Source organism: Phalacrocorax aristotelis, chromosome 5 (assembly GCF_949628215.1).
Source record: "Phalacrocorax aristotelis chromosome 5, bGulAri2.1, whole genome shotgun sequence".
NCBI classification, from domain to species: domain Eukaryota; kingdom Metazoa; phylum Chordata; class Aves; order Suliformes; family Phalacrocoracidae; genus Phalacrocorax; species Phalacrocorax aristotelis.
In genome coordinates this window covers 41,256,801-41,270,648 of record NC_134280.1, presented here as the reverse complement: position 1 = coordinate 41,270,648, position 13,848 = coordinate 41,256,801, and the positions used below count along the sequence as shown (strand labels likewise).

Below are 13,848 nucleotides of genomic sequence, written 5' to 3'. Positions count from 1 at the left end.
TAGCTACAGCTGAACAGTAAAGATTATCCAATTTGACTGCTTTTCATAATGTTTTGTGGATAATCAGTATCTGTGTCTCAATTCACAGCCAGGCACCTCACCATTCCTTAAGATGCAGAGACAAACAACTAGATAATCCAACTCTTAGGAAATACTGTGCAAAAGCACTCCAGAAATTCCATGGGAAACCAGTTCTCATCAATGCCTGCCCAGCACTGACTTAGCAGAGGTGCAGAAACACTGCAGACCATCTGAATTCCTCTTGCAGTCAAGGCGCCTCATTGCTAAGAAGCAGCAAACCCAGGAGTGCTGAAAGGCCCTGTGCCCATGCTGATAAAGCCCTCCCAGGGAGGTCCAAAGGGCTGTAGTGTTAAGTGCAGACACGCACCAGAGCTTCCACAGGGAACAAATTCGGATGCAGTCAGTCCATAGCCAGATTAGCTCCCAGCCAGCAAATCTGGTGTTTCTGAAGCCTTATTTGATCTGGTGTAGGAGCACACCCAAGTAGCAGGTATATTTGCAGAGTCCTGCTCTTTACCCAGTACACGGTTGCTTCAACAGTTCCAAATGCTATTTTAAACCATAAAAAGAATAAAAAGGCAAGGGTTAAACTTAAACCTACCACAGACTATGGAAGAGTTGAATATAAACTGATAATGTCTCAAAAGCAGTTTAGGAGCTTTATAAAACAGGAGAAAGCTAGGCCCAACAGAAGCAAGCAGAGCTATTTATAAACGATTTCACAAACAATAACTCTCCTTACCCATGACAATTCTCAGTACAGAAATAGGAACACACACTGCTGACGTGTGTACAGGCATATGGTTTATGAGAGACCCACGTGAATGTTATATTCAGTAACGCACAGACTATAATCATGTTGTCCAGCTCCCTCCCCTTCCCCCACCCCAACTCAACAAGTCACAATATAGAAGTGCTTTGTTTACTGGCCTTGCCACAAAGAGTCAGGCCATATGCTTCCCACACAAAATGAAAGCATTATTTCCTCAACTCAGATGAATGTTCTCATCCACAGCAATACTTACGTCTCTCTGGTTTTGACCAGAACATCTCTCTCTTGTTCAGGTCCCCCATTTAATGTGCATCTCCAAGACTGCTAGAGATTAAGATAAATACCTTGACACTCTAACAAAAACTCCATTTTCTAAGTATTAATTTGAGCAGTATAACGCTGCTTGTCTCCTAATTCTATCCATCTATCTTTATAGCTTTCCCTTCTAAGCTCCTCTGTACATACCAGTATGAGAAGTCAAACAAGCTGCCTAATACTGCCAGTTTTAATAGAGTATGAGATGTATATTTTCTTTCCACTTCCAAGTGTTTATTTTAAACAAGATACTATTAAATCATGTGCCTCAGCTTCTATATGTTATTATAAAACTTATTATCCTGACAACAAAAACTAGAAAAAGCCACTGAGGTTGGTAACCTCTAACACTGCAATATACCAACCCATGCTTCAGGTATGCTGAGAATGAGAGACATAAGTGAAGCAACACATTGAACCCAGCCTCCCTTTGCCAGTGAAATCCTAGAAGAAGTCTCAGTAATAATTTTTCAAGTTAGCTTCAACTCTTGTTGTATCTTTTTGGCTTTACAATATCTATCACCATTAAGCTGCAAGCATTTTAGTGTAAACTACTAGCTTCCTCTTTAATAAATATAAATCACTCATTCATCAAGCAGATTTCCACTGTCTTCTTCCAAAATAAAGGATTTCATTTTGAGGGGACTAAGAAGCATCACTGAAAAGGATATGCTTTTGTGATTTATGTTGTGTGATGGGCAGAAGTTAATGCAGCATTTTCAAAACAATGCCTTACGTAATTTCAAGACCATTAATGAAGCAAGGTTTTTATTAATTCTAAAAATCGGCTTTTTCCCCCCCTCTCAATTTTCTTCACCTAGTACTGTTAGGAGGGATATTACTGTACCTGAAGGTTTGAAGAAAGCAAATACATGGATTCTCCTCACTTTTACTTATAATGCACATTTACCTGATTTACCTCATTTTTATCATCAGTTACCCGCTTCCTTCTACAAACACACACCTGAAACATTTTCCGGTTACATAACTCTAGTTGTAAAACCCACAAATATTGAAGATAACTGACAAAATGCTAACTCATTTTCATAGATATTAAGTTATTTCAAGTTGTCAATCAAACTATACAACATTGGTAATATAAAACTGAATGACATTTAGGCGCACTATAAAAATAGCATTTCAAGGGATAACCTTTGTGATGCTACTACTGACATCCTGGCATGTTCTTTAATTCAATTTAGTAGTCACGTTCATTATACAATGTTAAACTTAATAGTACTTTGACGTCTCCTCAGCTCCTTTTAAATTTTCAAAAAGGATCTGCCTTTCAAGTTCAGCACTGCTTGGCTCGGAGCATTCTGCAGGAGCAGTTGTGTGGCCTCTACTCCTAACTTAATGATACTCCCCCTTAGAGATTAACTCAGCATCAAAAATTGCCTCTACAGCACAGAACAAATTGCAAGCTGCTAAAGTAAATGTACAGCTTGCTCTACTTTAACTTGAGTACTAGGTCTACAGAATTACGACCTTACCCTCCAACTGAGCCTATACTGAAAATCCAGTGAAAACAGAGATAAGAGAATAAGACACTGAACCTTTAACGAAGTTGTGCTTTACTAAAGCCTCTCTCCCTGCCAGAGAGGCAGCAAAGTCCCTTCAAGCACCATTTCTGTCTGCTCCTCATTCCCACATCAGTATTTGCTTTCTACCATCTCCAGTTGTTCACATTTACTCCATTTACTTTGTCTTGAAACATGTTAGTCCCTGCTTGGTCTCTCTCCAGTCCACTTCTCCTTGGGCAGAAAGACTCTCTCCAAGAGCTGACAGCCTGAAGCTCTCAGTCCTCCCTCTCCCACACCATCAGACACTTCTGTCCTCAGTGATTTCAAAATGGTGGACATTTTCCTGCGACTTCACAGGACTTCAGATCAGAACTACCACCGTGCTCCTCACCCCAGACACGTGCTCTGCTAACCTCCCAAAAGTGCTCCACTAGTTGCTGAGATAATCAGTAGGGGACGGGCTGCTACCAAATCCTGTTTAGCAGCCACAACTTTAACACTCCAGAGGAAAAACAGCTGGAAGAGGATATCCAGCTGTCTCAGAATTACTTCCCTACATAAAACTCCAGGGGTACAGGTTTTTCCTTTCATCACATGTCCATGAAACAACACAACAAAACAGTGCCCTGAGCCATGATTGATATTTGAATATGCAATAGTACTGGACATGTAAGCAATCAAAGGCACATCTTAGAAAAACTAACAAAGGGCACCGGTAATGTTTTGCACAGGAGTGGGGGAAAATAAAGCCTGTTTAACTTGCACCCATCATGGAAGCCAAGGACAGCACCTGACAGCTCACATGCTTCCAGTTTTAGTAAAAGTATCTCAAATGCCAGCTTTGGATTTTCTTCTCATCTATGTGGTGCAAATAGCTAAATTATCACTTATTTTTCCTATTTAAGGCAACATCAGTTAGCAGACTGGTCTATGCCAAATTTTTAAAGTTTTCTAAGCATTGTCTATGCTTATCAGTGGCTGGGGTCATGGCCATCTACCCCATAATCAAAACGTCATTGATCTATTTACCAGTCAGCATACACAATACATTTGAGGGCTGCAGGGTTATCAGTGTGACAACACATCGTTCAAACAGATCCTATACTGCCTGCCTGGAGAGGACTCCATCAGCACAAACAAGGCTGTCTTTAATTTACCTCCAGATAAAAACCAGGTACTGTCTGTGTCTGGGCAATATCTCTAATAAAACTGGCAGACATCTGTCTGCAGAATTCATTACACTATCGCCAATTTACTGTGGATCAGGAATAGAAAAGTATCTCTCCGGCACATCATTGTCGTCACTTGAGCAGGCGAATAGCTATCTGACCTTGGTTCCTACACTATCGCCAGCTCCCTGGGCCAAGAGGGATTTAGGGTACTCTGCCAAAAATCATCCTCAGCCAGGCTTCGAGGACAGTCCACCATGTGTCTAAGCTGCTACACAGGACGCTGTGCAGACAGGTTGCCCACTGTTTGCCTATTTACTCAGAAGCTATAGGCTTATTTGGGACCAAAGAGGATCCAGATGTGCTACAGAAAAAGCACGGCTATCACTGAGCTTTCTAACGTATGTGACCACAGTCCCTCGTTCTTTCCACTCGGAGGCTTTACACAGTAGAATAGAAGCCACCACTGCTAACACCATTGAGAGGTACAACTGAACCAGCACTAGCCTCAGCACAACTGCTGGAGCAAACAAGGGCAGAACATGCCAAGCCTTTTCTCATCTCCTCCTCTTCCTCCTCCCTGACAGCCAGCATTTCTCTTTTTTGTAAAACAGATTTGATTTTTTTAATTCAGTTGCCAGAAGGTTGACCTGATCAAGCCTTTCACCCATTCTGCAGCTGTCAACTGGTTGTTTGATAACTCCAGCCTAAACAAACACCAGTAGCAACTTCTACTTGCAGCGACTCTTACAGGCTCCCACCAACTTTGTTTCAAGTCTAATAAAACAGCCTAATACGGTTTAATACAATCAAGCACTAAAAGGCATCCCTGCTGTACACACACCTTTAGCAGGCAGTTCTTCACTCCCTAGCCAACTCATTCCTGCAGATCTAGACAATGTGACCTAAAAAACCCATCAACATCAGAAGTCCATCTTCACTCAGGCTCTCAACATTGTAGATGCTGCTTCAGCTGATCTAGCTTTAAGAGCTAGAGCAAGTTCCAGAAACTTTTGCAATTGAATGATCTACGTTTATTTTAAAGCATAGCTTAAAAGAGAACATCCCCAAGAAGTCGTTTTCAGACTAACTACGAGATTTTTCTTCCCTCCCTTTTAGTGCAGTTATACCAAAGTGATCTGCTTCTACTGTCAGTTCCCATTTCAGTCCAGAAACAGCTCTAACCAGACCAAGAGCTGCCCCTACGACCTTTTTCAGAGAGCCACGTGATATAACCTTCACACGCAATCAGGTCACGATCCAACACACACTTGTCAGAAGGATGCCAGCAGTGACCTGCTTTTAATGTTTGCCAGTTTGGGACTCAACTCGTTCAATACTTTGCCTGCATTGGTTTGCTAATGGTAGCCATAGCAATTACAATGTCAATACTAATTTTCTATAGCTTACATTCTTTTCTTCCCCTGCAAACACAGTTAAGGTTTTAGTCATAAAACTGAAAAACATGATTATTCTAAGGGTATAGTAAAATTTCTTATGGCACTTCACACTATATCAGGCATTGTAGTTGAAGTGTATTTGTATTACGCTGCTATTTTCCCCTCAATTCTACACTTGGAGGTTAATGAAAATCTCAGATTATATATATGTAGTAATTTGACTTTGTAGCTTAGCCTGGTTAAAGAGCTTATTCTTTCTGCCTGATATCTTTCCCCCTCAGAACTGGAGTTAACTGAGGATTTCCAAACTGGAAGTCTAAAGCAAACTCTTTGCAAGAGTTATCACATCAGGGTTTAAAGTTAATTAAAACTCCCTGTCCTTACAACAATGCAAAGAGAAAACTGTGACCATAACATTCCTACAGCCCAGTTTAGACACTTCCCAGTGCACTGAGGCAGCAGCATTTGCAGTGGAACCTTGCTCCAGTTATATGGCAGAATCTACTCTACTCTAAGAAAGCCACATGTAACACTATGGTTAGGCAATATTGTTCAGGCAAATAGACCAGTGCCAGTCTCGAGCCATTCTGAAATAAGAGCAGGAAATGAGCACATTTCATTTGACTGGCATGAATCCTAACTGTAACTGCTTACTCATCAATAGTAGTAAATTCACTGTTGATCATTTTTAGCAGAAACATCAACCTGAACAACATATTCCTTGCCACTAGATGAAGCTGCACAGCTCAAGCATTAAAACAGTCAATTACCAGAGGGAGGAAGAAACATGAGTTTAAGCCCATAGTAACTGCAAAGTGTCAGCGCCTACAGATTTTTAGATATAAAATTATCTATGCTACAGAAAAAGTGAAGAGCAAGAAAGAGCTGTCCCCAATTTTACTATAAAATAGATTATTTATTGTCTCACAAACTACTTCATTTATCCAGAACTGCCACAGAGTAAAAGGCTTTTTCCCCAGCAATGGAGAGCCAGCTAGTAACAACAACAGTAGCCTTTCTTGAACAGACCATGTGGTGCTACAAAAATTAGGGTGCTGGTTTTTATTCACTACTTCATACTCAACTTCCAGTGACTCAAGGCCTATGAAAAATCTCTCTTTGCATTGCTTTTTTGAGCTTTTTAAAATTTACTGCCTCTGATCTGTACCCCTTGAAGACCATCAGGACACTGATGTTACTTTTAGGACTTTCTTCCCTGTCACAGAAGGTTATGTTTTTGCTCAAAAACTACCTTTCTTTCAAGTCAAATCTGATGTTCTCCTCCTCCTCTATATTGTGACAACTTTTTATCATTATGTTTTAATCAATCACAGTTCCCAACCATGGATTAATTTCAACAGAGCAAGGAAGAGGCTTTTTATGTTTTGCATTATTCAATGAAAATAAGTGTTGTACAGGCAAAGAGCTGCTGGAGATTCGATGTACGCCAATACACACCCCACAGTATAAATCATGAGGTAAGTCACAAACAATTTTAAATACTTCTTGAAATCCTTTTATACACAATTTAATACTGTGCACTGTCAACACACCTGCAAACTCTAAATCCCAAAATATTACAGTGTAAGTTCCTTTCACCTTTAACAAGTAGTTTATCTCGAACAGACACCCTCCGAGTTGAATCAGAAGCTGGATTGGATGCACGGGGTCCTCTGACACCATCATCCCGCTTCAACTTGCTTGCCAGAGTTAGCATTACTGCTGTCTTCAATCTAGAACACAAATTTCAGAACAGTCAATTACCAAAACTAAAGCGGGGGGGGGGGGAAATGCAAAACCAAGTTACAGTTAGGTCCTTATTCGACAACCAGCATCATATTGTTAACTGTCAAACAAAGAATATGATATATACAGGTAACACAACAGTGACTAAAGACGAGGATGGCCTTGAGTACTCAAAGAATGAGAGTTTGAGATGTGAATATTGAGAGTACTTACAGTACGTTAGGCCAAGAGGAAGTTCAGCTTTGCTGGAGAAAGGTCAGACTTTCATCATTGTTTACAATCCAATTTCACTACACCACCTACCACAGTAGACCACTGCTTGACACTGTCACTTCGAAAGGTCTGCTGTGAAAAATACCCCTGCCAGATCCCTGGCCAGACAACCTGCTCAACCATTCTCATCCACACTTCACGTGACCAGATTCAGAGCTACTTTTTGGATGATCAAAAAAAAAAAAAAACAAAAGGGAGAAAGGGGAGGGGAGGGGTTACTGCAACAATTCTCTAACACTAGGAAGTAAGCTTTGTGTCAGCTACCAGGAAAGGAAATGGATTTAAACTGCAAATAGGGCAATTATCTATGCAGCTGCACAACAGTAACTCTTCACAGTGTTCACAGTGCAAAGCAGCAGTGGAGAAAGTTACATACAGAAATTTCACAACTGAAACAAAGAGATTTTTTGCTGTGTCAGCCCTCCACTATAGAAGATAACTGCATTCATAAACTACAATAAAAAGCGGACAGAATGCCAAAGTCATAAGACCAAAATATTCAGTCTGTCACAGCTTAACACATTTTGACACTACTCCTAGTTGAAAGCGACTCATTCTTCTTAACAGTTTGGCCAGAAACAATATAACGCTGACAAGATCCATACCCTTTAGGCAACACCAGCACCACTGAGACGGTAGAGGAAGTGTTTATCCTTTAGCCATATGAGCTAATTAAACAAAATAAAGGCAAAAAAACTTGCAAGAAGTCAGCATATGGTCTTCATATTAACTAGTTTGCATAGAAGACCAGATAGGTATGATGCAGCAGTTACCAAGACATGAAACAGATGTACTCACAGGTAACATCAGCTCTCTCAGTATATAATGGAGGATCAGCAGAGTTATTCATAAGGCAAATGATAAAGTCCAGTAAACCAGCACGATGAAGCCAATCACACTACAAAAGGCAAAACTTGATACAAGATTTATCTCTGTCAGCTTCAGCTCTAAGCATCTTGATGTTTCTTTCCTTCTTGTAAGCAAGCCCTAAAGTGAAGTTTAACAGGTCCATCCCAACAGCAGTTACTTCACTTGTTCATTTCATTTGTTCTTGCCCCAGACAAAACAGGGGATAAAGCCGCTGGCCTGCCAATCTAGTCACTACACCTGTAAAGACAGCCCTATTGATTTCCCAAGGTTGTGAGAAAACTGAAAGATTTATACCAAATATCAAGCCAACACCAAAACACTGGTGAAGGGGCAAGAAGGAGAAATGAAACAACTGACATGACATTTGGACATTGAGAAGAACATAACAGATAAGCGAGTAACAAGTTTTAAAAAACAGGAAAACAGATATTTCATGATAGTACCTAACAGTATGGAACTCTGGTAAGATCTACAAGAAGGTCAAGTTCTCTGAAGTAGAGAGTAAGAGCGTTAGCTTCAAGACCAAAAAAAAAAAAAAAGTAAAATTCAGGGCAAATGTAAATCCCACGTCCTCAACCAAAACATTCAGTTGCTTTTTTTTCTCCTACTGCCCCAGGGAAAGAAAGAATAAGCAGACAAGACAGTTCTTTTTTTTTCTTGGAGGACAAAGACAACAGCTGGTTAAAAAAAAAAAAATGTAAAAAGGGAGGCAGAGTAGGGGAGTCTGGGAAGTAGTGACACAGAGTCCTGAAAGAAGAAAATAGAAAAGAATAACTGTAAACTGCAGACAACTCTCTCCACCCAAAAAAACCCTTTTATGTGCCAAGTCCAAATGAAATCAACTTACAGTGGGAATTAAATGCCTAAATACCTTTACTGATCTGTTTCCTCACTGCTTGTCCTAGAAAAACGTAGTGTGACCAGTGGGGAAAGGAGACTATGCGCCCCAGCTACACCCCAAATTCCATCCACGGAGCACCGCGAAGAAGCACCCAAAAGTCACTAACCGCACGGGAAAAGTAAGGCTTCACCACTGCAGGACAGCACAGAGACGGGGGAGGCATGGAGGAGTGCTATGCTTATTTATAGGGAAGGACAAGAGAGCCCCGGGATTTCTCCGGCTCTCCTCGGAGCGGAGGCAGCGGGGGGCCGCCCTGCCCCGCACCGGCCCGCTCCCTGCGCCGCCGGCCCTACCGGGAAGCCCCTCGGCAGGGGTCAGGGAGGATCGCTGGTCACCTCCTGGGCCAGGGGAGCAGCCCTGGGAGGCCAGCGGGTGTCTCTCCCCCTCCCGGTGTCACCAGAGCCCCGAGGCCTGGCGGGCCGGGGCCGCTCCAGGAGATCTGGGGGCACTGGTGGGGGGCCGGGAAGGAACCGGGTCCGAGCTGAGGGGGCTAGCCCCGGCCCGGGGGGAAGGGGGGCGGCCCGCACTTACCTGATGGCGGCGTCAGGGCCCGGCTCCCGCGGCCAACACCATCCCCGGGGCTGGCCCGGGGCAGGCGGCGGCGGCGGCGGCGGCGACTCCTCCCTCCCTCCCTCGTTCCCTAAGCGGCGGAGCCGGAAGTAGGTGGAGCCGCAGCCGTCGCGGGGCGCGTACCCTCCAACAACAGCTTTACCGGCGGCGTGCCGCGATCTCGCGAGAGTTTGTCGGTGTGTGTACGGGGGAGGCGGTGCCCGACGAGTTCTCGCGAGAGTTGTCAGTGGCGACAGGGGCTGGGCAGGTTGTTTGCCCCCGGCAGGGCGGCGCCATTTTGGGGCGCAGCGGCCGGCGGGCCCCGGGCCCGTGCCTCAGGGGCGGGGGGGTCTTGCTCTTGCCTAAGGAAAACCAGTCCCACCCCGCCAGCAGGAAGGGCCAACCCCTGGCACAGAGCACGGCCTTTCCCTGGCACCAACGTCATCTTAGTGGTGTTCCCTGTGCAGGGCTGCAGAAATATGGATCGATTCGGCTGCAATATTGATTTCATTGAGTCACAAGGAAGACATGATAAAGGGCAACATAATGATGGGAAAAAACAACAATCATAAGCATGAGTTCCGAAGGCCAGCTTAAACACCTGGCTTGCTATCTAGCCTTTGCATTAGTTCCTGCTTAAGTTAATTCACTTAACCTGTGTTAAGTGAATTCCAGCATTCCAGTACCAGATTAGTGGAAGCAATGGTCAATCAGATTAAATGAGTGTAAAAAACTTATAGAATGGTTTGGGTTGGAAGCGACCTTTAAAGGCCATCTAGCCCAACCCCCATGCAGTGAGCAAGGATATCCCCAACTAAATCAGGTCGCTCAGAGCCCCATCCAACCTGACCTTGAATGTTTCCAGTGATGGGGCCTTCACTATCTCTCTAGGTAACCTGTTTCAGTGCTTCATCAACCTCATTGTAAAAAATTTCTTCCTTACAAAAATTTCTACCCTCCTTTAGTTTAAAACCATTACCGCTTGTCTTGTCACAACAGGCCTTGCTAAAGAGATTTCCCCCGTCTTTCCTATAGTCCCCCTTTAACTGGAAGGCTGCAATAAGGTCTCCCTGGAGCCCTCTCTTTTCCAGGCTGAACAATCCCAACTCTCTCAGCCCCTCCTCACAGGAGAGGTGCCCTTGGATCGTTTTTGTGGCCTCCTCTAGACCCACTCCAACAGGTCCATATCCTTGTGCTGAGGGCTCCAGAGCTAGATGCAGCTCTCCAAGTGGGGTCTCACCAGAGCAGAGTAGATGGGCAGAATCATCTCCCTCGACCTGCTGGCCACACTGCTTTCGATGGAGCCCAGTATACAGCTGGCTTTCTGGGCTGCAAGCGCACATTGTTGGCTCATGTCCAGCATTTCATCAAACAGTACCCCCAAGTCCTTCTCCACAGGGCTGCTCTCAATCCCTTCATCCCCCAGCCTGTATTGATATCGGTATTTTATTGATGATCGTAAGTGTGCATTTAATACTGGAGAGTAAATGACTTTTGATAGCATGATTCTAGACTAACTTGACCAGTTGAATCTTTAGAAACTCTTTCGTGACAGATTAGATCAAACCCCCAACCTGTGAAACTTAAATATGCACATAACTGTTAGAAGAGTCCTACCATTTGTTAGTGTCCAATGAATAAGGGAACCAACATCAAGCCATTAGAGAAGCATCCAGGTTAGAAGGCTTTATAAAGCAAAGCTAGAGATGAGACACAAGGGAATATTGGCAGACAGATATGCAAATACTGCATCCTAAACACTCACTGCAATGATACTGCTTCCCCTTCAGTGAAAAGCTTGGAATTTAGCTAAGTCAAATCCATTTAAAACAGTGCAGAACTGCAACTTGGAGGCCTTAAATTGTCTTTACCCTTTCAGAAAGTTAGTGCAAAAGACAAGCAGCAGCTGAATTGGCTTTTCCACAGTTCTTTTTAGTGTTTAGAAAAACCTGCTCTCTGGTCTCTGGCTTCAGCAGGGTAGAAAGCAAAGAGGAATTAAAAAACAAACCCAGTGTCTGTATACCTGCTGACAATGGCTGGAAACAGTGAATGTGGCAGTCCTCCTTTTCCTACCCTGGCTCCATGGCTATGCCGCACAGACACACCAGCTGAGATGTTTAAAAATTGCCAACCTTAAGAGGAAAAAAATCCCAAAACACTAAATCCTAGGGTTTTTTCCTAATTACAGATTAATCCAAGTGCATATTTATTCAAAATGAGCCCATCAGCTAGCTGTAGAGATGCAGGAGATGGCCAGGACCCTGACAGGGCACCTCACACCAGAAGATATGTCTATCCAGACCTTGCCACCTGCCTCTTCCCCAGATGTGCCATGGCAGCGGATCCCTTCTCCTTTGCCAGGTGGGTGGGGACTGTGTTTGTCAGCCACTCAGATGCCAAATGTCTTAGAAAAGCATCTGTGTGATTCTGCTTCCAGATTCCCATGCCGGTGCAGCTAGGAACCAAGAAGGTGGCCTGAGACTAGCTGTACTTTCACCAGCAATAAGCTGAAGTCATTTCATGCTCTGCAGCGGACTACGGACCCTACAATACATTTTTGTGATCACGTCATAAAACCTGCTGGGACATATGAGGTCAAACAAAGGTTGCAAAGCCAACCTCAACATTGGTATTTCCCAGCTTGTTTGCCTTTTAATGGAACATCCTGGAAATACAAGTTTTAATATTCAACATACTGATGTATCTTCTCCTTTCGCTGATATTCTTTTCTCTCCTGAAGGGCACTGCCCACTACCGAAGTCCAAAACTCAGTGAGCAGACTAGTGTTGTTATTAGTTAAGCTTAAAATACCCTACCTTAACAACAGCTAAGCCACTCTTTAGAAGAGTCAAAAAATCTGCTTCTATTTTATCTTCAGGTATCACCACCTGCCCTTCCTTTTTCTGCAGTACAGCAGTTCACTTAATATCTGGTCACTGAGACCTGTGCTGGGATTAATAAAATGTTTTTATGAGACAATTCATAAAGGTGCTGTCAACAAACTGCTGCCTCCTCTAAAGGCTAATTAAAGGTGAGCCAATACTGTCTAGCACAGGCTGTAACGGTGTTAGGACTTCTTGCACCTTCTGCCAGTTCCTGTTATTAGTGATGAACGAAATTCAACATCCGATGTTCGGAGACCTTCTGGAACTACTTAACAGTTTCAGTATACAACGGCATGAAGAAAAGTCATCTAAGACTGAGAGATGGCAGTGCTGTTTACTGGAAGCAAGAGTCTGCTATTTTCACTGTGATCCCTTTCTACCCACACAACACCTAGTCTGGGAAAAATGAAATTAACATGTTGTATATAAACAAAACATGTATTATAGGGATACATGGTGTGTGCACACTTCCCACTGCCACATTTTCTAAACTCATGTTTATTCATTCTTGTGTTTTGTGTTTGACAAGATGTTTTTCTCCTTCTCTCACCTCCTTTTATCGCTTAGGCTTGAGGACTGTAGTGTAAGCTGCTCCTGAAGCTGATCCCTCAGTCACCCGGGAGTGGGGAGACCAGGATCTTGAGAAATACCATGCGCTTACAGAGAGCCTTGATTTTCACAGGTACTGGCTGATCGGGGGAAATTCAGTCAAACTCTCCAGTGAAAACATTCCTGGTGGAGACCCCCAATCAGGCACTGCACTGAGTGCAGGAGGCATCAAAACAGGACATTTCCAAAGGTGCTGCTGAAGATGCAAATCTCAAAGGTTCAGCACCTGAGGAAATAACCGCTGGCAAGAGTAGTTTATAAAGTAATTTCATAATGCTATATATATACCTGCGTATCAGTTGGTACTTAATAACACTAATGACTTGTTGAAAATTGTTAATCATTAAAACCCACTTTCAGTTGATGCACACACGGTGAAGTATTTTGTTTTCCCATCACTGTGTCTGTGACTTGGCAAGCATTTCATGTTTCACATAGCAAGAATTAGAGCAGTTGCAGACATCACCTGGTGCGGCAAGCAAAACCAAGATTTCTCCCCTGTTGGATTTCAGGCAATTACCCAGCCATTTTCCATTACCCAGCTGTGACTGTTTTTAAAGCCAGAGAAGAAACAAGCATCTTGCATTTAAATTATGCCACCACTTTAACAGTGTTTATGTCTTCTTGTGCCCTTTTCTCTTGCTTTTATTTAACACGTACATCTCTCTGCTGGGGATGAAACAGAGGAAGTCTGTTGTTTGTTAAAGTATCAGCTCCCGCCTTAATGAGCAATTGTGGAAGTTCTCATATTGTTGGGAACAAAGAGAACCAGCCATTATCCTAACTCGCTAGTGGGTTCTCTAAACACAGCTTTT

The 13,848-nt window shown here is 43.3% G+C and overlaps 1 protein-coding gene across 7 annotated transcripts in view; it reads right to left on the bottom strand.

Annotated features, from left to right (window-relative positions):
* The window catches only part of UBE2F (ubiquitin conjugating enzyme E2 F (putative)), an 82,676-nt gene extending 72,955 nt beyond the window's left edge, over positions 1-9,721 (bottom strand). For 2 of the 7 annotated variants that reach the window (XM_075094091.1, XM_075094088.1), the window contains exons 1-2: positions 9,522-9,700; positions 6,800-6,933 (exon numbers count right to left, since the gene is read on the bottom strand). In XM_075094091.1, the coding sequence (XP_074950192.1) occupies positions 6,800-6,917 (118 nt within the window). In that variant the 5' untranslated portion in view covers positions 6,918-6,933; positions 9,522-9,700. Of the gene's footprint in view, positions 1-6,799; positions 6,934-9,521 lie in introns of all 7 variants that reach the window. The other 5 variants (XM_075094093.1, XM_075094087.1, XM_075094089.1 and 2 more) reach the window with 4 other exon arrangements.
* Positions 9,722-13,848: the final 4,127 nt, after the last annotated feature.